Genomic DNA, 25,932 nt, shown 5'->3' on the forward strand with positions numbered 1-25,932 from the left:
TTACAATGTACACACACAAATCCTTTTGCAAGATGTTATTTAATAGTTTGCCATTCATTGCCTACTGGAACCAGGTGGTTCCTATGCATCGTCTATGGAAAGTGTTAAATTGCAGTAATAACTGTTAAAATGATTTCCCATTCTAAGCTTCCTGCACAGATGCTTATCATTTGTTACCCGAGGGAGAAAAAAGAATAAATGCATTTTGTGGAAGCAAGGGAGTATCCGATGGTCGGGATAGTGCTATCGGTAAAGCAAAGTGATGACGTCCCCATTTTGTTAGCGCTATTGAAAGTCAAATATTATTTCCATCATTATTCTGTCTCTTTCCTGAGATGCATGCTCATTGATTATTCACTTAATTTATATCTGTTGTATTGTACGTTGTGTTTTAATATGAAAAATGAATACTAAAATGATGATGTTGATATTGTATATTTAGGGTCTCATCATTGCCAGCGCCTGGATCTTCTATTTTGGAGTAGTGAGCAGTTTTGCCCCTACGTTCGGTTGGATTCTTGTTATGCGAGGCTTAGTTGGAGTCGGTGTTGGAGGAGTCCCCCAATCGTAAGTTTATTTCAATACTATAGCCAATTGCTGGCAAGTCTGAAGTTCAGTTTAATTCAGAGCCTGTGTAATATTCGATTAAGGTTTGGTGATGTCAACTATATATTGACATAGTATTCTACCAATTCTTTCTTCATGAATAGATTAGTGACTGTTACATCACTTTCATTGACTATTTCTTTGAGAAAATTTGAATGTTTACATCAATCACATGTAGCACCCTTGCCTCATTTTTGTATCACCTGCATAGCAGAGTGAGACTATAGGCGCCGCTTTTCGGACGACGGCGGCGTCAACATGAAATCTTAACCTGAGGTTAAGTTTTTGAAATGACATCATAACTTAGAAAATATATGGACCTAGTTCATGAAACTTGGACATAAGGTTAATCAAGTATCACTGAACATCCTGCATGAGTTTCACGTCACATGACCAAGGTCAAAGGTCATTTAGGGTCAATGAACTTTGGCCGAATTGGGGGTATCTGTTGAATTACCATCATAACTTTGAAAGTTTATTGGTCTAGTTCATTAAACTTGGACATTAGAGTAATCAAGTATCACTGAACATCCTGTGCGCGTTTCAGGTCACATGACCAAGGTCAAAGGTCAATGAACTTTGGCCGAATTGGGTGTATCTGTTGAATTACCATCATAACTTTGAAAGTTTATGGATCTGATTCATGAAACTTGTACATAAGAGTAATCAAGTATCACTGAACATCCTGTTCGAGTTTCAGGTCACATGATCAAGGTTAAAGGTCATGTAAGGTCAATGAACTTTGGCCACATTGGGGGTATTTGTTGAATTACCATCACATCTCTGTAAGTGCATTGGTCTAGTTCATAAAACGTGCAAATAAGAGTAACCAAGTATCACTGAACATCTTGTGCACGTTATAGTAGTTTTCAAAGTCAGCAGTGCTGCTACATGTATGTTGAATCGCGTGATGAAGGTGAGACCGCCAGAGGCATTCCACTTGTTTTTTTTTTAATGAATACAGACCCTTTAAATTTTATTATACATATCACTTGACTGTTTATCAAAACCTACAAAAATAATATCCTGCAATAGTGCAATTTCTGTCCTATTCCATCAGACATGTGGATTTATAACAAAAAGGGGGAAAAATGTCAATTTTTAATTCTTTAGTTTGAGGTCATAGACCCTACTGATTTTATTGTGTCACCTGCATAGCAGAGTGAGACTATAGGCACCGCTTTTCAACTCTTACTGATGATTTTTTAATGATAATACAAGTATTAACTGATGTGTTCAGGATTTTATTCCATAAGGGGTTACTTTTTATTTCTGAACTATTCTTGTTAATGATATGGTCATGATAATAAATCACTGAACTTTGATTATGGATGTTAATCAATTATTAGTATTGATTGTATTTTGTTTGTTTATTTTTTTTTTATTAGGGTCACTCTATATTCTGAATTTCTACCATCCAAAGTCAGAGGATTGTGTGTTACATTTATTGAGGTACGTTATGTGTTTTTCAGGTATATTTCATCTTTATCTCCAGTAATGTATTTCTTAAAATGTCCATGAACCTCCATTTTCCCTCGAACATTCAAATTTCACTTTACGTGAGTCTTTGCTATCATATCAAATCCCATCATGATCATCATTCTAAAATATTTTTTTATTTAATTGTATGATATGTACATACATTGTATATGCAATTTGAACATTTCACAATACATGCACCATTAATAGTACTAACCATTAATATTCATTATTATGAGAGTCAAATTTTTTTGCTACAAGCAAGGATTTAAAGAAAGAAATGTTTTTAAACCGAACCATGAATCACAAACACAGGGAACAGTAAGGATTCATCAGTAGAACCGATGTGTTGGCTCAGTTGGTAGAGCATCCGTCTCACAACCGGGAGGTCGGGGGTTCAAACCCCTACCGTGTCAGACCAAAAGACGTTAAAAGATGGGAGTTGCTGCTACCCTTTTTGGCATTCAACGATGAACTGGAAAGAGCCTCATCAATCTGGCGCTGCACAGCGGCTGCCGGGCCCACGATCAATTGGGCAAAGCAAATTTTCGAAGTATTTCATTTCATGTCTATTTGGAACAATAAATTATGGAATTTCATTAAGATTCTAGAAAACATAGGGAGTGTTTCACTTTAGGACTTGTCAGACATGATATCCAACAAGTTAACAGTTACCATGGTAATGACTCTTCTCAACCAATCACAAGCAAGCAAAGTTGCCAGATCTGACTTAACTTGTTGGACAAAAATTGTTGATGAAATCCTCCTCTAATGTTTAACTGAGAATAGGAGAGAAGCACTGATTAGTACAAGGTGTTTAGTACAGTGTTGTTGATCAATCTCTCATAATCAATTCTGTAGATTGACGTGAATGTTTAAGGTTTCATTTATACATGTATCTAAAGTTCACGTTTTTATACATTGACAACTGAATTTACAAGCAATCACTTAATAAAAAGAACTTAGATTTCCATAGACATGTAAAGTGCAAACAAAGTACCTGTATAAAACATGAAATGTACAGAAAGTACTAATAATGATATCTTGTAGTGTCTTCAAAATCTTAGTGTGATGGAAGAATGCTGTTAACACCACACTCTCGCGCATCGCATGCGTGCAAAAATGCCCATAGCAGCACACATTAGGGCGTTTCTGCCCCGAGACAAGGAAATAATGACTGAGACAAAACGACATGGGGACAGAGCTTGTTGGTTGAATATCACAATGCCACAATCACATATTGGATGCAACTTGTGCTCAAAGATTTATTTTCACCGGGTGTATTGTTATTAGTATGAGTAGAGAAAACTTTCAACTGGACAGTAATATTGAATTGAATTAATGGATGTTTCTTGCTGAGCACTCTTTCAGGGGGCTGTTTCATGATCCTTTTTGTAAAGTCATGCCTGACTGGTTACCCTTTTTTCTGTAAGTTTGATACCCAAACTGTATGTGTCAAGTGGTAACATAATTGGAGTGCGTTTCTATAACCCTGGTCAAATTTTGAAAGGATATTGACATTTTCATTCTGTTTCTGTTTGTGGTAACTCCCGTAGGAACTCGGCAGGACAGCATTTTTTGCTGGTAAACGCCAAGCTGGCATATAACCAATTACCTATGAAACGTTTTACGTCTAGGTTAATCAGTCATACTGTCTGACGTTATAGACGACAGATACCACTCTCGGGCCTTTTTATCAAAGTGGAGACAATGGCAGAGTTGGGATTCGAACTCAAAACCTTGCGATTATGAGTCCAATGCTCTAACCACTGGACCACACGACCCATTCAGATTATTGTTAAAAAATGAACACACATAAAAAATTATCTGCAAAACAGATGGGACTAATAATGATTGAAAATCTGATTTAGCTAGCACCCAAGAAAGAGATGCCACTTGTGTGGGAAGTCATCTGTGTTAACAGACAAACATCTTTATAAAACACCATTCAGGTTTTAGCGATATCAACCAAACAATAATGATTACAGAACAGCTGAAAACCAATACAAACAGATCTCTTGAAAATTGCAAATTGCAATATAGAGATAATTGTAGTTTCTGACCTTACATCAATGAAACGATATGTAATATACTCATTTGTACTATATGCATACCAGGGTATGTTACTTCATGCACTTTGTCTCATTTGAGATGAATTATTTTTATTGCAGGTAGCAAAATCAATTTATACTTTATACATTTTCATATGGTATTTGTAGCTTGTTACACATCAGGGCAGTTTGAGTACTTATTATTATTGATTACATTATGGGTAATTGACAACTCCTGCTCCTGCATTGTAGTTTACAGTTACAGGTAATAATCATATCGGTGTTGAATTCCCTATGAATCTTGATGAGCCTCTGACGTTAAATCAATTATTATTTCATCAAATTACATGGTGTGTACTCTTTTACAATTAAAAAAGTAAATGTAGGCTTTCATATAGTAATAATAAAGTAATAACCAATTTTTATAAAATCACTTTTCCCAGAATGGCTCAAAGCGCGTTACAGCATATTATTACCCCAGTCATTGGATTAATTTCAATCCCGCACGAAAAGTTTACAATTTCCACTCCCTGGGGAGCATTCGCAGCCTCATTATGGCGCTGGCAAAATCAAACATACAATATCTTTGGCATCCTACCGGGTACCCATTTAGCACCTGGGTCAAGAGTGGCAAAGTGTGGATTAACGCCTTGCCAAAGGACGCTAGACCGCGCTGGGATTCGAACACTCGACCCTCTGTTTACAAGGCGAGAGTCAGAACCACTACACCACGGCTCTTCCACACGTACTCCATAGTACATTTTACAGTATTTAGAATTAGATTTGTTTTTGCTTTGTTTATTTAATTTGCTGAAAGGATATTTTTATTCACCTATTTTGTTTCACATTTGTTACACAGTTGTTTTGGGCTATTGGTACAATCTTTGAGGTGTGCTTGGCTCTTATAGTCATGCCCTCTCTTGGATGGAAATATCTTCTCTTATTCTCATCAATCCCTATGCTCATCTTCATCTTATTATGCAAGGTTAGTATAATTATGGTTACACTTCGTAATTCCGAAACAATGTAGGTTCGTAATTCCGAAACACGTAAATTGCTTACACCTCGATGTTCATTAATCCGAAAACGTAAAAGGGTTCGTTAATCTGAATATTTTTGGCATTATTCCGAAGGTTCGTTAGTCCCAAAACAAAATAAGGTTTGTTGTTCTGAAGGTTCGTTAATCCGAAAACGAAAAAAGGTTCGTTGTTCCGAAGGTTCGTTAGTCCGAAAACGAAATAAGGTTCGTTAATTGTTACGTTTTGGGACTAACGAACCTTCGGAATTACGAACCTCATTTCGTTTTTCGGATTAACCAACCTTCGGAATTATGAACCTCACTTTGTTTTCTGACTAATGAACCTTCGGAATTACGAACCTCAAATCGTTTTTGGACTTACGAACCTTCGGAATAACGAAGCTTCGGAATTACGAATGTATGAGATAATTATATGTTCTCATGACAAATATTGAAGTCAATTCATTATTGACCTGATTTTAGATATATAGAACCATACTACATTGACTCTAATGGGGCTAATTGCATATTCGTGTGGTCATATTTTGGGCCCAGTTGAATGTATTCCTCGTAGATGTTTTTCGACATGTTATTCCAAGATGTGATATATATGTTTAAAAAAATGATGAAGTGCTAAAATGAAAGATATTGAGCTGTCATCACTTTGATGCCAGTCTTTGTGGAACATTCCCTGACTGTAATCTCTTTGGTAAGTTTACTTAGAATTTAAAGACTAATAAAATTTGTGGGACATAGTAGTGAAAATAATAATTGTGAACTCTTAAATTCTTTCTGTGGTTAACAAAGAATATCAGAGTAAAATAGTCCACTACAAAGAATTTCTCCTGAATTCCCTCACGTTTAAGATAAAACAAATAACAGCTGAACCGGTGAGACCAATTACCTGTATGTAGTCCTGTACATGCTTATCTGTGTGCAGTCTATGTGACCTTCAGAAGACCTTCAGAAAAATTGATTTAATTTGCTCTCATTTTGGTGATTTAAATCCTTTTTTTTTACTGCAGACACAAGTACTTACGTGCACTGTAAATAGCCTTTCACTATCACCTTGAGATATTTTCCTCTGTTATTTAGATTCACAAGCAGAGCTTAATTGTATGAATAATATCTTAATGTAATTTATTGTACCCTTTCATATACCCATAACATATTATGTTATACAGGGCCCACTAGTAGAGTAGTTTCCTAATTAAAGTGGCTACCACGGGTGAATATAACAGTATCATTATTATTATTTATCATTATTTATTTTCAGTGGTTACCAGAGAGTGCAAGATACCAGGTTGCATGTGGTAATCAGCAAAAAGCACATGAAATCCTCAAGAATGTTGCTTTGGCAAACAACAAACCCATGCCTCTGGGAAGACTACGATGCGGAGATGCGGAGGTCAGTGGTATATTTTGTATTTCATCTATTGGGAGAAAACACAAGATCAACATATCCAGTTGGGTGTTTCATAAAGCTGTACGTTAGTTATGAATGACTTTGCGAGTGACTAGTGATCCTTTCTTGTGCTTTATTTACATGTAGTTCCTAAGAAAGGGTCATAAGTCGCCCATAAAGTTGCTCGTATCTTATGAACAGCTTTATGAAACACCCACCTGTTGTCCATTAGAGAGAGAATTGTACTTGAATGCAATTCAAGTCCCAAGTACGTGCTTGTTTCTGATTGGTTGGATATCATGTTACAATTGATCGCAAGTCTTTCTACAATACCTCCTACCAGTCTGAATTTAGAGGGGTTAAAATACCCGAATTTGATTTGTTTTTAGCTTCTTTATGTTGCAATTTTCCTTCTCTCTTGTTTTTGATAAAATTTGTCTTCATTTTGTTTTCCTTGATAGATATAAATACACTACTGTGAGAAATCTGGTTTCATTCCTATTTTAGAACAATATTATTTTTGTCTCGCCTGCTTAGCAGAGCGAGACTATAGGCGCCGCTTTTCCGACGGTAGCGGCGGTGACAGTATCATGATCAACATCAAATCTTAACGAAAGCTTAAGTTTTTGCAATGTCATCATTTTGTATAATCCCACCAGAGTTTGAGGTCACATGACCAAGGTCAAAGGTCATTTTGGGTCAATGACTTAGACCATGTATGGGGAATCAAAATAAAAATCTTAACCAAAGGTCAAGTTTTGAAATGTCATCATAACCTTGAAAGTTTATGGACCTAGTTCATAAAATTTTTTAACATAAGGGTAATCAAGTATTACTGAACATCCTGCCTGACTTTCACGTCACATGACCAAGGCCAAAGGTCATTTAGGGTCAATGAACTTTGGCCATGTTGGTGGTATTTGTTGATTTTAATCATAACTTTGAAAGTTTATGGATCTGGTTCATGATACTCAGACATAAGAGTAATCAAGTATTACTGAACATCCTGTGTGAGTTTCAGGTCACATGACCAAGGTCAAATGTCATTTAGGGTCAATGAATGTATATTTTTTTTGTGGAATCAAAATGAAATCATAACCCGAGGTTCATTTTTTTTAAATATAATAACTCTTAAAGTATATGGATCTAGTTAATGAAAACTGGACATAAGAGTAGTCAAGCATTATTGAACATCCTGCATGAGTTTCAGGTCACATGACCAAGGTCAAGGAACTTTGGCCGTGTTGGGGGTAGTTTATGGATCTAGTTCATGAAATGTGGACATGAGGGTAACCTTGCACAAGTCTTTGGTCACCTGATCAAATATCATTTAGGGTCAATGAACATTTTTTGTGAATGATTATTCTATAGTCGTTTTCAAAGTCATTGCCACTGCTTTATTGAATCGCATAATGCAGAAGAGACTGCCAGAGGCACTCCACTTGTTCTTGTTGGAAAGGTTGGGAGAGACTTGATACTTGATATGCTGATCCATTTGGCAGCTCATACAGGAAGCTGTACTGGCCGATGAATAAAGTGAGCCCAGTGTATAACTCTCCTGTAATTGAATATTATTCATTCATGTATCCATTCACACTATGAATGGATATTCAAAAAAGATGCATGAGTGAAATAAAAAATCTTTGATATAGAAAGGTAATACAATGACTTAATTTCTTGTTTAATTTTAATAGAAACGTGGATCATACAGAGATCTGTTCAGAACTAGAGAGTTAGGAATAACAACAGGACTTTTACTCTTCATATGGTAAGATTCTCATTTTTAAGTTAGATATTTACTTTATCAGATTTAATTTTCTTGGTTTCCATGGTTTCTACCAAGTTTTATACACTTAGGGCTCGAATTTACCGGCCGGCAAAAGGCAATTTGCTGCAATGCCCACCCAACTTGCCACGATGTCAATATCAAAATTACGATGCTTACGGCAGCTTGTTGCCATCCCTTTTCAGTTTGCCATGATGTGCTGCAGTTGAGACTCAATTTCATCTGAAAGCATCACCAATTCAGAAAGCCATAGATATTCCTATTTTTTTCCCCTTCTGGAGACCCACAAATTTGTGATTTTTCGTTCCAATGCATGCCCATCGTGAACTACTGAGCCTGTCTGTGGCGAGCTCGATTGGCGCAGAGCCATAGCGGCGAGCCCCCGAAGATCCCCGTGCACCAGCAACTAGTTTGTGCTAGCCCGATATGAATCTAGCTAGCAAGACACGCACATGTTTTTTTAGGTAGCCGCTACAAATTATACCTACGATCTTTTGAGTTCAGGAGACCCCTATTTTTTATGTGGTCAATTCCAGAGCATTGCATTTTTAGCAATCGTTGATCCAAGAGCTGTTCTGGAGACCCTTGTTTTGAGTCCAAGATTTAGTTCCAGAGGCCCCCTATTTTTGACAGGTATCATATTATAATTCAAGTACCCATGGCCTCCCCCTAACTCATCATTGTACAATCAGTATATGGCATGCCTTTGTGTATCATTAACACACGGTATATACGCAGAACCTCAAAACTGAGTGCGCTTCTCAAAAGTTTGGCCCTGTGGATCTTCCACAAAACAGTCAAAATTCACATTTCACACATATAAAATGATCTTCTGATGTCCATATTGCCTAAAAATTGGTGTAACTCTGTCATTTGCTAGCATTGAAAGGAAATAGTATCACGTTTCTGTTATAGCTCAAAAGGATCATGATTGGTGTGATATCGTCTGTATCCACACACATTAAATAAATAAAATAATAATAATAATGTACATTTATATAGCGCATATTACAATAGTTTCTAAGCGCTTAACATTTATATCTTAAAGCAATACAAGTATAAGGATTATAAATGAATTATATCACATTACGTTGCATAATATTACATTAAATTACATTACGTTAGATTACATTGCAAGAAATTATAATAAACAAAGAAAACAGATGGGTGACATGGAATTAGTGAATCGAACTACAGTCCATTGAATAGATATGTTTTGAGTCTGATCTTGAAGGTGTCTACAGAAGGAGAATCACGGATTATCACTGGGAGATCGTTCCAAAGCTTGGGGGCACACACACAGAAAGCACGGTCACCGTAGCGTGTCTTAGTGCGTGGACCTGGTGCTAGCTGCAGGTGAATTGATGTTGATGAACGGAGCCGGATGGAAGTGGTCTGAGTCTTGGGCTGGATGAGTTCTTTGATGTATGATGGTGCGAGTCCATTGAAAGCCTTGTATGTTAGAAGAAGAACCTTGAACTGAATACGTTGTGGAATAGGAAGCCAGTGAAGTGAACGAAGAATAGGAGTAATGTGCTCGTGCTTTCTTGTGCGTGTGATTAGACGTGCGGCTGTGTTCTGGATGTGCTGGAGTTTAGACAAGTGAGATGCAGGCAAGTTGATCAAGAGACTATTACAATAGTCAATCTGCGAAGTAACAAATGCATTGACCAGTCTCTCAGTGGAATTCTTGTCAAGGTACTTTCGGAGTTTCCCTATTCTATGGATGCCGAATGAAGCAGCTCTGCAGATCTTCTGGATATGTTGCTTCATGCAGAGTTTACCGTCCACTATAACCCCAAGGTCCTTAGAGCATTCAGATGGCTTGACTACAGCCCCATCAACTTCAAACTTTGGGAGCTCTGATGACCTGCGGAATGAAGATGTGACATGGATAAGTTCAGTCTTGGTACCATTGAACTTCAGATGATTTCTAGTAGCCCAGGATTTCACAGAAGATATACACTCTTCTAGTTTTAACATCCCACTTGCAACCTCACTAGACTTTAAGATGACATATAACTGTGTATCATCAGCGTACATGATGTGCTGAATGTCTTGGTGAGCATTGATGACATCAGTCAGAGGTCCGGTGTACAATATGAAGTCGAGTGGTCCCATGACGGACCCTTGCGGTACTCCACATGGAAGGGGAAATGGGTTCGACTGCACATTGTTGATAGCTACAACCTGCGTTCGATCTTCTAGGTAAGAACTGAGCCACTGCAGGACCATTCCGTCAAAACCGTATCTGCAATGGAAGCGCTGTAGCATTGTGGTGTGGTCGATCGTGTCGAATGCTGCAGAGAAGTCCAACAGAATCAGAACAGCCTCATGTCCTTTATCTATAGCTAGCAGCAGATCATTAGTGACTTTTAGGAGGGCTGTTTCAGTGGAGTGGCATGGGCGGTAAGCGGACTGCATTGCAGGAAATAGGCTATTATCGTCAAGATGTGACCTCATTCGGGCAGCAACAATCCTCTCAAGGACCTTACCGATAAAAGGCAAGTTCGCAATGGGACGGTAATGATTGAAGTCATTGCGATCCAGTGATGTTTTTTTCAGGAGAGGAAAGACATGCGATTGTTTGAATGCTGCCGGTACTTCTCCGGAAGACAAAGAGTGATTTATAAGTCTGGTTATGAATGGAGCAAGCTCTTTGATGCAGTCCTTCACAAGATACGTTGGGATAGGATCTAGTAGACATGATTTCGAAGGGCTTTTGTGAATCTCCTTCTGAACTTCAGAAACCGTAACAGGTTCGAAGATGGAAAGTCTACTGGACGTTGTTTCTCCATCAATATCGGAGGAATGACAGGAGACCTCTTGAAGACTCGAGATAATATTCTGGATCTTGTTGTAAAAGTAGAGTCCAAAGTACATTACAGTCCCACATATGCATTTGTGTGTTTTGATAAACTTGGTTGTTCTAAACTATAGGAACTATAGGCCTATCTTTTTGAGCGAAAATGTATCCGACAATTTCTTTGTTTTTGTCTCGCATGCGTAGCGGGGCAAGACATGGGTATCACTATTTCCAGTGTCGGCAGCGTCGTCATCGGCGGCGTCGTCAACAATTGTGTTGTACACCCAATAACTTTCTACAGCTTTGAGGTGGGATCACCAAATTCATACCAGAGGTCCATCTCCTGAAAGCACAGGTCAAGTTCGAATATGAGTTGAATTTGAATAAGGTCAAAGGTCAATGAACTTTCCATGACTGGCACTGTGCTGTGCTGTACATCCAATAACTTTCTACAGCTTCGAGGTAGGATCACCAAATTCATACCAGAGGTCCATCTCCTGAAGGCACTGGTCAAGTTTGAATATGAGTCGAATTTGAATAAGGTCAAAGGTCAATGAACTTTTCATGACTGGCACTGTGCTGTGTTGTACACCCAATAACTTTCTATAGCTTCGAGGTGGGATCACCAAATTCATACCAGAGGTCCATCTCCTGAAGGCACAGGTCAAGTTCGAATATGAGTCGAATTTGAATAAGGTCAAAGGTCAATGAACTTTCCATGACTGGCACTGTGCTGTGTTGTACACCCTATAACTTTCTATAGCTTCGAGATGGGATCGCCAAATTCATACCAGAGGTCCATCTCCTGAAGGCACAGGTCAAGTTCGAATATGAGTCGAATTTGAATAAGGTTAAAGGTCAAAGGTCAATGAACTTTCCATGACTGGCACTGTGCTGTGTTGTACACCCAATAACTTTCTACAGCTTCGAGGTAGGATTGCCAAATTCATACAAGAGGTCCATCTTTTGAAGGTGCAGGTCAAGTTCGAATGTGAGTTGAATTTGATTAAGGTCAAAGGTCAATGAACTTTCCATGACAATAAGTTTGCCATAACACCTTAATAATTAATTCAATTTTACTATTTCACTCACATTATTATGAATTACATTCTTTTTCACTAACATTCATTTCCTTACTTCCATGGAAATCATTATAGCTTCATAGTATTAACAGCATTCTTAGTGTTATCTCATTTCCTAGGGATAAAGTAGGCCTATAGCATTATTGCATATGTAAACTGTCAGAACCACAATTCACCCCCTAAACTGCTGACAGCCTCGGAAGTCATATAGCATAGTTTTGACATACATTCTCTTCATGACTGCAATATGCAGGCGAGACAACGCTTGGCGTTTGCCTTGTTCTTTCTTTCTTTCAATCTTTCATTTTTCTTCCCTCATTCACTCTTTCATTTCTTCCTTTTTCTTTTCTTTTCTACATTCTTGATTATTTTCCTTCTTTCTTTCCTTCATTCTTTCTTTATTTTCTTTCTTCTTTATCTTCTTTCTTTTTCTTCTTTCCTCCCCCCCCTATATTTTCTCCCCTACTTTCTTTTCATTCCTTTTTTCTTTCCTTCATTCCTTCATTCTTTATTTTATTTCTTTCCTTTTTCTTTTCTTCTTTCTTCATTTCTTTCCTTCCTTTTTTCTATTCTTTTCTTTTTTGTCCCATACATTCCTTCCTCTTTCTTTAGTTTTTTCCTTTCTTTTTTTCTTTTGTTTTAATTTTTCTTTCTTACCTTCATTTGTTTATTCCTTTTTTTTCTTTCTTTTTTCTTTTCTCCTTTCTTTCTTTCATTCCTCCTTTTTCTGTCATAATTTCTTTCTTTCTCTCCTTTCGTATTCCTTCAAGTTTTCTTCCTTTCATATTTCCTACACTCTCTACCCCGCTTGGTCATGTCGCTCCGCTTTTTCGCTGAGACTATACAAAAAAATGTACAAAAAAATGTACAAAAAAATGTGTTTTTTTTTAAACTCTTTTCATGCCTGCATTTTTTTAGTATTAGTTACATAAATAAGTGATAGTGAATGAATCATGTGTGTCTGAAATGCAGAATGTCTGCAATATTCTACATGTAGACTATATTATGTTTGACTTTGCTTAAAATTTAAGTAAGTTCAAATCATGGAACAGAAATACAACCTTTAAAAAAGAGCCCTTATGACCTTCAAAATAGCCACCACAAAGTACATTAAGGGTGACTATTTTCAGGGGGAAAATCTAAAAATAGCCTTCGTAAAAAATAAAAGTAATTTTTAGTTGATTTAATGTAATATTAATACTGGTATTATAAATCCAATACCGAAAAATAAAAGTTTTAATGCCCTTTCATAATTCTTTGGATTTTTCCTTGATGTCCTTCTAACTTGCCCTTGAAAAGATATCGAGAGAAAGTGCCTCCCAAACCCCAAAATTGCCTTCCCTAAAACTGGCGATATTCGAGGCCTGTGCACATCTTTAATCATTGCCAGACAGATATAATGAATGGCAAATTCTTCAACAATGAAAACATACCTGCCCATTTTATGAAATAGTGTATGGATTGAAGTAATTATATGAAGGGGTGAGTGAAATGTATCACCATGCTGTTTGGCCGTGATCTGGCAAAACTACGTATCTCCTTTTTTGCCATTCCGAGATATTCGAGCTTGAATATTTTACATTGCTTCTTTTGCTTTTCTTGGAAAAGTGGAAAATGGTATATCGATTTTTTTTGTTTTCCTTTGATCTGCGGAACTTATAAAAGCTATTGGCACCAAAAACTAGTTGATTTACTCATTTAATCTTCTAATTTTCCACTTTTTTTAAAACATACGCACTTTTGCCTGATAAAATCGATGACACACTCCAAGCTTTTTATCAGGCAAAACTACGTATGTTCTAACTTATCAGGCAAAACTACGTATGTCACAAGGTACGCGGCCGCGTGGCAAATGTTTATCAGGCAAAACTACGTATGTCACAAGGTACGCGGCCGCGTGGCAAATGTTTATCAGGCCTACATATGTCCTCCGCATGGCAAAGTTAGAGATACGTAGTTTTGCCTGATAAAACTTTGCCATGCGGAGGACATACGTAGGCCTGATAAACATTTGCCACGCGGCCGCGTACCTTGTGACATACGTAGTTTTGCCTGATAAGTTAGAACATACGTAGTTTTGCCTGATAAAAAGCTCGGAGTGTGTCATCGATTTTATCAGGCAAAAGTGCGTATGTTTTAAAAAAGCGACCGGTAAAATGCATGGGAGATACGTAGTTTTGCCTGATAAATCACCTTCTTCTTTTGCGGCTATTGTTCTGGCAAAACTACGTAAGTAGACTTACATAGTTTTGCCTTTTAATTCTCGTCAAAGCTTGAAAAACTACTTTTGTAAGTCGACTTACATAGTTCTGCCTTTTAAATTTAGTGATTTTTTAGAGAATTTTACAAAAACTGGGTTTCGAATCTCCCAAAATAATTGGAGTTAGAATTTGAAATTTTGACAGATGAAAGAGCGTATTCAATATTATAAGACTAAAAAACTAAAAAACGCCAAAAAATGACTTACGTAGTTCTGCCAGATCACGGCCGTGTTATATTCAAGCTAGTGATAACAAATTACCCAAAATGTAGGTATATGGTTGCAGCCATTCTATAAGAATACCATATAATCAGATTTTTCTACTTTTCTTTTTCTTTCTAGGTTTGCCAATGCATTCTCATACTATGGTCTGGTTCTGCTCAGTACAGAACTGTTTGCTTATGGAGATTCTTGCTCAGGTAAGGGTCTAATATCTACTGGGGATGAAAAATACTTCTGAATTAGGAAATGGGTTAAGATGATGGAATAGTTAGGATATTTCTATATTGGTTATATTTCTTCTTAATGAATGTGAGGGGGGTTTTAAATCTGACTTTCTTTTTCATTAGATTATAATTATGTTTTCATTTTAACAATATGATATAAACATAAAAATGTTAGGGTTGAAATCTTGCATGAAGACTTTTCAATTTTTTTAATTCATCTTGTCTCTATCTTTACCATTTGCTTTTGTTTGGATGTATGATATTCAATTTGTTCACTTTTGTACATCTTCATGTGAGAATGATGCGTGAGAATGAAATGAACCCAAACTTCCTTTTTCAGGTGCAGGAAAGACAGCGACTGATGACATGGGATGCTTTGATGAATGTAAAACACTCACTACGGCCGATTACGTTTCTCTCCTCTGGACTACGCTGGCTGAATTACCCGGTAAGCTGCAAACTACAACAGTTCATTATTCTTGTGCAATGATTTTTGTCTCACCTGCATAGCAGAGTGAGACTATAGGCGCCGCTTTTCCGACGACGGCGGCGGCGTCAACATCAAATCTTAACCTGAGGTTAAGTTTTTGAAATGACATCATAACTTAGAAAGTATATGGACCTAGTTCATGAAACTTGGCCATAAGGTTAATCAAGTATTACTGAACATCCTATTAGAGTTTCATGTCACATGACCAAGGTCAAAGGTCATTTAGGGTCAATGAACTTAGACCATGTTGGAGGAATCGACATCAAAATCTTAACCTGAGGTTAAGTTTTTGAAATGTCATCATAACTTAGAAAATATATGGACCTAGTTCGTGAAACTTGGACATAAGGTTAATCAAGTATCACTGAACATCTTGCATGAGTTTCACGTCACATGACCAAGGTCAAAGGTCATTTAGGGTCAATGAACTTTGGCCGAATTGGGGGTATCTGTTGAATTCCCATCATAACTTTGAAAGTTTATGGATCTGATTCCTGAAACTTGGACATAATAGTAATCAAGCATCACTGAACATTTTGTGCAAGTTTCAGGTCTCATTAAGGTCAAAGGTCATTTAGGGTCAATGAACTTTGGCCAAATCGGGGGTATCTGTTGAATTACCATCATAACTTTGAAAGTTTATTGGTCTAGTTCGTTAAACTTGGACATTAGAGTAATCAAGTATCACTGAACATCCTGTGCGCATTTCAGGTCACATGACCAAGGTCAAAGGTCAATGAACTTTGGCCGAATTGGGTGTATCTGTTGAATTACTATTATAACTTTGAAAGTTTATGGATCTAATTCATGAAACTTGTACATAAGAGTAATCAAGTATCACTGAACATCCTGTGCGAGTTTCAGGTCACATGATCAAGGTCAAAGGTCATGTAAGGTCAATGAACTTTGGCCATGTTGGGGTTTTTTGTTGAATAACCATCATATCTCTGTAATTTTATTGGTCTAGTTCATAAAAAGTGGACATAAGAGTAACCATGTATCACTGAACATCTTGTGCGAGTTAGAGTAGTTTTCAAAGTCAGCACTGCTGCTATATTGAATCGCGTGATGCAGGTGAGACGGCCAGAGGCATTCCACTTGTTACTTTTTGTTTTCTAAAGTGCACAGTAATTGCAAGCCTATGTCTAGCTATGATGCTCAGTCTCTGTTTGATGAAGCAATATCAAATAATGGATGTAAAGATATTTTTGGCTTGCATGCAGTGTGAAATGAGATCACAATCTTAACCTTCTTTTTTGTAAGAATAAGATACTTGTAAGTAAGATGGAATTCAGAGTCAGGTTTAAAGTCACAGGTCATCATATATTCAAATTGCTATCTTTATGATATTGGATGGATTTATCTTCATTTCAGAATGATGAAGTAAAGAATGTTGTCCTATGGACACATTAAATTTCTAGTCTTATATATGATATATAGGTTTCATGTTTCATATGAATCTGTCTTTATTAGCCCCTTGGTTCTTCTCTCTACCAACATTCCTTTGTATCTCTCATATCTTTGATTTGCAGGACTTGTGATAACATTCCTGATCATTGAGTTACTTGGACGTAAGAAGACCATGGCTGTGGAATTCCTCTGTTTTTCTCTCTTCACATTCCTCATATTCATGTGTACATCAAGGTAAGATTGCTCATTTGTCAAACTTATGGGAAAATTCTATGTTTTTAGCATTCGTATATATAGAGTACTAAATGATCATAACAATGATTATAATGACAATAAGGATTATGTAATGATATGTATTTCTATAGCTCTTAAAGCAATAAAACAAAATTTCTGTTAAATGCAAGTAACCGGCTACCCCAGAGTCTTTCTATTTACTACTTTACAGATTCTTTGTATTATACCATGGGAGAAAAAAAAATCTTGACACCACACAATCCCCAATCTAAGAAAAATATGTCATGAACACATAATTTTTGGCTGGAAAGAGCATCTTCTCCCAAATATTTGATACAATATTTATGTTGTATGTCTTCACGCTTGGATGGTCAGTAGGTATTCCTTGCAGTGATGTAAATTTTGATTTGGGCCAAAGTAAAGGCATGACTGCAGTGAATGAACCCCGATGCCAATGATATCATAATCCTACATGAGGTGTTAAACATATCCGCAAATTCTTTTTCAATGAAATTAACTTAAGAATTGATACCAAAAAAGTGTTTTTTAAACAATTATAATGTAATGTATAATATAAAGTAATGTATAATTACTGAAAAGGTTCTTTTGAAATGGATTTTAATGCAACCCTTGGCCCCATCTGGGCCCCGTCTTACAAAGAGTTATGATTGATCCAATCAACCTTAAGTATATGGAAATCCATCAATGTTCAATCAATCAAATCCATCAAAGCAATCGATTTTTTCCTAAGGAAATTTGCACAATGTCCTTTGAAAACAAAAAGAAGCATACTGAATTGTCAAGAAACAATGAATGTATGAATATTCATCATGTGTAGAAAATATTTTGAATGACCATGTATTTCAGATGTTGACGTTGCTGGCTTTCCGTAGTTGTGGTTGATTGGATCAAATGTAACTCTTTGTATGATGGGGCCCAGAATTCATTAATTGTAGTTGTGCCTTACTTTGGCACAAATCAAAATTTACATTGCTGCAAAAGAATACCTCTAAATCATCCAAGCGTTAACACATACCACATAAATATGGTATCAAATTATTTGGGAGAACGTTCTCTTTTAGGCCATATATTATAATTATGTGTTCATGACATACTTTTCCCTTAAATTATGAATTTGTGAGGTGTCAAGTTTTTTTTTACTCACATGGTATAATTAAAGACCCTCTTTCATGGCCAGCTTTCCTCTGAATAGGCGATGAAATCTTGAATTATTTGTGTCAATTGTGTACTTGATTATGAAAAAGATAACTACTGTATTTTTTTAAAGATGATTTATAAATTTCAATTAGCATTGAATTATGTTTACTGTATATAATATTAATTTACTTGTATATATCCAATCTAATAGTACATTCATAGGGTGCTTTATAAGCTTGCAAACAAAGTATATATTCTCCTATTTTTTTCAGAACGGTGTTGACTATTTTTCTCTTTGCTGCAAGAGCATTTATCTCAGGGTGTTTCCAGGCAGCCTATGTATATACCCCAGAGGTGAGAATGTGAACATATGTATAACCATGCTTTACCCTTATCCTCCCATGCATCATATATTCCACAATTTCTTTTATTTATTTATGTATTTATTTTTTTTTGTATATTTATTTATTTATTTATGTACACATGTATTTTTTCCATCATTTATTTATTTATTTATATTTTTTTTATTTTTTTATTTACTCATTCATTCATTCCAGGCAAGATTTTAACAACCATGACAGATACAATAGATTCATTACAAGAGAAATATAACTTGAGCACCAGCCAATGCCTGGAGATCACCTAAAAAAAATGAAAATTCTGTTAAGAGGTTCTTCACATTGACTGGTGCCTACATAGAAAATGTCAAATAATATGAGTTAATGTCCATTCTTTTAAAAGTCTTTGTTCAACTTGCACTGATTTCTTTATTTCTGCATCAATGTTGATCACACTTAGTTGAAATGATTCTCGGGTAATACCACAGGTGTGTTGTTGAGGATGATGGCGTCGTAGGTCATCTAAAGGTCAGAAGGTCAAGTTTTTATTCAACTTGCTCTCATTTCTTTATTTCTGCATTGATTGAGTTTAAACTTAGTAAAAATTATCATTCAGTAGAACCATGTGTATGTTTATGAGGATGATAAGGTCAAAGGTCATTTAGGGGTCAAAAGATCATATTGCATATTTCATTGATAACAAAATCAGATGAGACTTGTGGTTCGCAGACCATCTTGTTTTACATCATACCTGTTTTTAATAGATAAAGCCATTTTGATTGATATAACGTTATGTATATTAAAACTTTCAGGCATTTGGTATAAGAAGAAAAAAAATAGATAAGATGACCATTCAGCTTAGAACACCCAATATTTTCATACAGTATTGATTTTTTCGTATTTGTTTTTGTTTTGTTTACTTAATATTTAGAAAGGATTTGAACTTTCCATAATATTAGAACAGCTCTTCTGTAGTGGAAAATGCCCTTCAAAAGGGTCTCAAATGTATCCCAATAATAGTTCTATTTATAAATTAAGAGTGTATTTGTAGTATTAATGATTTGTATTCCTGTACTACAGGTCTATCCAACCACCACTAGAGCAGTAGGTCTTGGTAGTTGCAGTGCTGCTGCAAGAATAGGTGCTATCATTACCCCATTTGTGGCACAGGTAGGTTGTGACCTCATACTTGATGAGCACTTTAACAGGGCTCCCAGCCCATCAGGGAAATCAGGGAAAATTATTTTACTTTTTTCCAGTCAGAAAAAATTAGGGAAGGCCCAAAAGTCGAAAGCATGGTAGTCAGTCAGACTCTGTTATATTTTGTTGAATATCAAAACAACCTCCATTGAATGACTGGTTATGATAGTTTGACTACAATACAAGTACTGGTAGCTGTAGCACATGACCTAAATAAGGCCTCTAACTTTAAACATGATTATGTACACTAAAAAGCCAAAAGGGAGTAGCGCCCCATGCCTTTAGAGTAGCATCTTTTTAAACTTCATCAGGGAAAAATCAGGGAATTTTGTTCTCTTGTAAAGTTGGGAACCCTGTTTAAAAGGTCTCCAAACTGCACTTAACTCCGAACATGGGGAATCTCTTGCCTTAGGGCTATGTACATTAGGATAAGTTCAATATACCCTTTCATCAAACTAGCAGAAATATATTGTGAATTTTGCTTTGAAAACACAATGTTCATTTAACTCTATTAAAAAAAGGAGTGTCTAGAACCTTATTAAAAATCTATTATTTCTTTAATAGCAAAAAAGTGTTGTATGAATGTTGTAGATATTAGAAAAAAAATCATCATTTTGCACACAGGTTAAAGGTGCATTGATGCCATGAGGTAGTTACATGTAAGGTATTGAGATGGCACTGTTTTAACTGCAGCTTTATGTGCCGTATCTGAGTTTTACTTCTCAAATCCTTTTTTTCTTTTCACACTTGTTTTCCTCTGTAAAGCCTACATTAATTTTTTGGTTATTCAAAATGTTATTGTAAATCAAGAATGTTGGATCAGCAAAATATGCAGATTTTTTTGTTTCTTTTTGTTATGAAACCTCTTCTTAACTATGGATTTTCACTAAAATTTTGGAATACATTCTTCATATTCAATTCAAATAAACAATTATTTTCTTCCATTTCACAAATTTCTACATTTTTTTTGTTAACATAAATTAATACAAATGATGTAAACTCTCTGACATACTATCACAGAATTTGATAAGATTAAGTGTCTGAAGTTACTTTATTAAGAAAAATAATAAAATCCCTTATGGCGGTTGCTAATTTATCTTTTTATCTTCATATTTTGATAGGTACTTCTTCCAGTCTCAAAGAACTTGACTGTAGGTGTGTATGGGACCGTGTGTGTCTTTGGTGGAATAGCATGTCTTTTTCTTCCCATAGAGACTAAAGGCAGAGCTATGCAGGTAAGCAAAGAAAAAAGAAATATTCAGAATTTCCAAGGGTGTTTCTTAAAGCTATCCGTAAATAAAGGACTGGTGGTCCTATGTGTAGGAGCTAAATACACACCAATAAGCCAGTTCACGGTTAGCTCATGATCAACTTTTCTCAAATGACCTTTGTGATTTTTCATTAGGATAAGCACTATCATTTTCAAATGTAGATGTTGTGTAAGCCTAATGCCATGGTCACATTTGTTCTACGGCGGCCGTACGGCGAGTCGAAAACAGCCGTTTTAAAATTTGTTGTCCAACTACATATAGGTGGTTTGAATCAAAATTGATAAAACGGCTGTTTTCGACTCGCCGTACGGCCGCCGTAGAACAAATGTGACCATGGTAAGCTTTACCGGTAGGACACCAAGTACTTATTCAAATTCTAAGAACAAAAGGTATTGTATAGACCAGGTGACTAGAATAGTACATCAGGGATAAAGTTTGGAAATCTGTTTTAATGTCTGCCTTTTGCACATTTGACTATTGTTTAGGCTTCTGTCAAATACCAGTGATTACGAAGGCTCTATTTATTACTCTTCAGCTTGGATGTGATAAAATGAATATTTTGAAAGGAATACTTGAATAATCATCAAATCACAAATGCCTATGTCAGTGAATTTGAAAGCCACCTTCATCTCAAATGACCCTTTTCTGCTCGTGCGCAGTTTACAATCGTGAACAGGCTTATTCCATAAAATAATTCACCATTCTTCTCTTCATGAAGCATCAGAAGTCATGATCATTTGAGAGCATTCCAAATTATAATGAGCAAACGTAACAACAGGGTTTGCATGTATGTATGGTGGAATTATCATGTGGTGATTTCAAAAGATGTTTTTAAAGGATTCATGGTCAAATAAATGCCTACAATATTTCCTGACATTTTGCATGGAAGTGATTGTATTTGCGGATGGTGTGAGGCGGGAAGATCTGCCGTACTCAGTGAAACATCCCTTGAAATTGAACATGATGTTTAAATGGACTAGAATAAAAATCTATTACAATTTGAAGAAAAAATACGAGAAAGTGTACATGTTAAAATTCTTGGGAGTGTTGGTGGGAGATGGAGGACCATTTTGATGGTTTATTTTCAATTCAAAAGCAGTACTACTTATCAGATATTCTAATACCATGAAAGCTTTACTCTGTTCTATTGTCAATTTATTCTTATTGCCATTTGGTCTGCACTACACTCAGTCTTATATCCATTTAGTCTAATTCTCATTTTAGTCTAATATCCAGTTCAAATTTCCACTTTGTCTACAGCAAGAAACTTGCGATTAATTGGAAGTCTATTTTTGGTCCCTAAATCATTCTTTTTTCTTGCAATCAATTGTAAAGTTGTGATTGATTGCCTTTCTGCTCCTTGCAACATGGAGTGCAGTCTGATTTTTTCAGCTAGAATTGATCTCTTAATTTGAAAATCGCAATTGATTTCAAGTGTTTTCTTGCAACACCCCCTAAGGTAGACCAGATGGATATCAGACGAAATGTGTATACCCTAACCTAAATGGTAAGTGGTAAAGGGGCTCATTTTCAAAATGATATGGTTAGGAGATGAAACGGTTGAAGACAAAATAAGAATAGACCGTGTGAGATGAGACCAAATGGTAAGTAGATGAGGTGGGTGTAGACCAATCGGCTATTCACCCTATTTGAAAGATGTCTGGAGTTTGTATGTTCTTATGGTTTTATTTGTTTATCTTGTTTCAGTCATCCAACCAATAACCAGTCAGAATCCTGATGAAGCATCACTCTTGGAAGACGATCTTCATGGATTCTATGTTAGAAAGAAATTCACCATCACAAACCTCTCTGTTAAAGCACCTCCTAACATAATCAGAGGCAAACTGGATCTGAGAAGGTAAAATACATCACAATAGCATAGAAAATAAACAAATTGAATCTGTTCTTGATGCTATTATCTGAGTCAACCGCAAGAATAAAGAGAAAGCAACTTCAAATGATATAACATTGGTGTAGACATTTGACATCATGCTGTTTAGGTTGGTGGATAAGACAGTTAATCACATCCCCACTGTACTAAAGGTAAAGCCTTCGCCAGTGATCTTAAATAGAAACTAAAGAAATCAGACTACAAGTTGTGACTTGACTGTCCAGAGTCTACTCTATAAGTACAACTGAATTAGGCAGTATGCAACAATGTCATGCTTGCTTTGATAAAAAAAAAACAAATCAAACAGCCATTTTTATCATAGAGAGCTATTAAAACATTCCACTTCTGATATCACAAAAATATGTTTTCAGTACTGCTCAGCACCCGACATTCCAGGGGCCTGTAACAGTACACAAAGGTTAGAGATTGATTGTAAAATTGATTTGTATGCTTGAATGTGCATGGAAATCAGTACAATCAAGTGTTCAAATCAGCCTATGGTCAAGTGCTTAAAGCTGTGTGTTCAAAAACATGATATTTAATTCCAAATGTTGTTGTGGAAGGTCCTAGAAAAATGTGCACATCGCCTTCCCGCACAAAAGCCATTTGCGCATACTGTTAACTGCACGATAAAGGTCCTTTCGCAGGAAGGCGACGTGCAGTGCGTGCTAACGGCCTTTGTGCAGGAAGGCGAAGCCTTTGTGTGGGAAGGCAACAATGTAGCTGTCTAACAGTGATTTCCTTTATTAACTGCAAAAAGCCACTTGCCCCTGTCAAATTTCATTGAGTATTGCCAGTTTTGGTAGATTATGAATTTAATCATAATCTTTCTTTTAATGTCATTTGCAAGAGAACGAGTGACAGAGAGAGAGAGGGAAAGAGAAGGGAGAGAAATGGTGATGGAGGGAAGGATGAAAACAAAAGATTTTTGTATGGCAATTTTCCTTCTCACTACCATTATTTGTATTTTTCCAAAGCTATTCTCAGTTAGATACTTGTATGTGTTTTTATTTCATGTTTGCAAATTGAAAAGGGGATGTGATGCTCTGTACTATAGGTCACACATGTACCATATGCAATTTAACTTTTTCAATTTTATGTGTAACTGCCATAGGGTGAAATGAAAATGAATATCTTGTATTCTTTGAATTGTAATGGTATTCATGAATTAAGTTTGGCAACTTTACATCAGTAAGGAAAATACTGAAATACACATTGACTGCATGTAATGAGAGGCTGCAAGATTTGATATATTTGGGGAATTCAGATAATGAAAATGGATTTGTCAATAAGTCCAGGGTAGCGCTAGTATTATAACCAAATTAAAAGATCTTCCTCTTGAAAAAGAATGCTGAAGTTGAACAGAGGGTTATTTGTATGTCTCCATATCTGAATTTTATTTTCACTTATCAAGTGAAAAAGAAAAGAAAATAGGTACTGAATGTTAGCTGTAAATGTACTTTAGATCAATTCAAATATTATTGAAATACTCATGAAAAAATATATTTTGTCTCATAGAAATGAAAAATGAATTATTACAGATCAACATATACGATTTCAAATTGATATAAAGAGTATGTTAATTAAGCATGATTCATTTGACACATTTCACACACTTGAATGTATTTATCCAAAGCAAGAAAAGGCAATAATATGTAAATGTATGTTAGTGAATGGTGAGCTTTCAGTAGAATGGTGTTTCTAGTAGTACTAATGTTCGGTGTGTGTTTTGATAGTATGTGGATCTAGTATGTATATTTTAGCACCAAATGGTCTATGTTTATACAATAAATGAGAATTATGAGATCTATGTTTTGCTTATATGTATTACCAAAAATATATGAATGTAATCAAAAGTTGTTTATATGACAAACTGGGCTGTTATTCTTTGTCATGGGTAGCCAAGATATGCTACTGTGTATTGACAACTATTGAGCTTTAAAGCGACCTTCCATTGACAAATCATTGGGAAATCAAGGCCAAGGCTACTCTCAGAACAGAGAAGGGATTTAAGCCTCTCAGTCGGCTGCATGCCTGGGGGTGTTATGTAATAGACGCCGGCATATCTGGGAGGTCTAATATAGGAGAGCAATAGTTAGTAGAATAACCAACCAGAAATAAACTGCGTGTTTGCACTATGAAACATGTAACTTCACAGAAGTTATTTATTTTTGTTTAGCAATCAAGAGACCTGCTAAGAGTCTAGGAATTGGGATTGTTGGAAACTAGAACTGCGACGACCCAAAGTAAATAACGATCACGAGTTCGGAACAAATTTGTGCTGTCCGAACTTTTATCGCATCAGTCCGACAGGTTCATGACGGACGGATCATGTTATGCAAATCAATTGGCCCTTTGCAAATTTCATATTGATTCGATTTCCCCATGATTTGTCAATGACAGGCCGCTTTAATAGCAGTGTCATAGCTTGCAGGCCAAGTAGACGCATTCTACTTTTATGGGTAAAAGAATAAAAATATGGGGATAAGTAGGAGCCAAATAGGCTACTGGAGTCAAAATTTGAAGGAGCAGTTTTGAGAGCTATCCTCCAGCTTCAGATGTTGAGATGTGCATTGATCTGATGCTTGCTCCTGGCATCAGAGAGGCATGACCTGAAACTGGATAAGGCCTCTGGTATCATTCACAAGATAATTTCAATGAATGACCATTTTATGGTACCTTTTACTTCATCATATGGGCTATTCCACGGTTACTCACGTTACATTTGGAGACACCTTGACTCATACTTGGAGCTGTAACTCCATTATTATTGATAGGAACTAAACATCTCCTTATCACAACAAAGTACACAGTCTGACTATCCTTTGAATAAAAACAAAACTTGGGAAATTCTATTATGCTCCTGGCAAATCTTTGGAATGTGTCGGTTACTCATGTTACATGATTTGGACCAACCTGTGGAATTGCCCATATGCTGTTTGTTATAGGAGATTATGAACTGCCTGTGGAAGCTTTGCAAATCGTTTTAGAGGGTATCTGT

At 36.1% G+C, this 25,932-nt stretch overlaps 1 protein-coding gene across 1 annotated transcript in view; it reads left to right on the top strand.

Moving 5' to 3' along the window:
- LOC121408610 (synaptic vesicle 2-related protein-like) overlaps positions 1–25,622 on the top strand; it is a 46,060-nt gene extending 20,438 nt beyond the window's left edge. Inside the window, exons 5-16 of the mRNA XM_041600138.1 lie at positions 443–567; positions 1,995–2,058; positions 4,996–5,121; positions 6,431–6,562; positions 8,254–8,327; positions 14,836–14,912; positions 15,280–15,387; positions 16,962–17,073; positions 18,504–18,585; positions 19,650–19,739; positions 20,891–21,004; positions 22,748–25,622. Coding sequence (XP_041456072.1) covers positions 443–567; positions 1,995–2,058; positions 4,996–5,121; positions 6,431–6,562; positions 8,254–8,327; positions 14,836–14,912; positions 15,280–15,387; positions 16,962–17,073; positions 18,504–18,585; positions 19,650–19,739; positions 20,891–21,004; positions 22,748–22,762 — 1,119 coding nt within the window. The 3' untranslated portion in view covers positions 22,763–25,622. The remainder of the gene's footprint in view (positions 1–442; positions 568–1,994; positions 2,059–4,995; positions 5,122–6,430; positions 6,563–8,253; positions 8,328–14,835; positions 14,913–15,279; positions 15,388–16,961; positions 17,074–18,503; positions 18,586–19,649; positions 19,740–20,890; positions 21,005–22,747) is intronic.
- The last annotated feature ends 310 nt before the right edge of the window (positions 25,623–25,932 follow it).

The sequence above is a fragment of the Lytechinus variegatus genome, chromosome 2 (assembly GCF_018143015.1).
Source record: "Lytechinus variegatus isolate NC3 chromosome 2, Lvar_3.0, whole genome shotgun sequence".
NCBI classification, from domain to species: Eukaryota; Metazoa; Echinodermata; class Echinoidea; order Temnopleuroida; family Toxopneustidae; genus Lytechinus; species Lytechinus variegatus.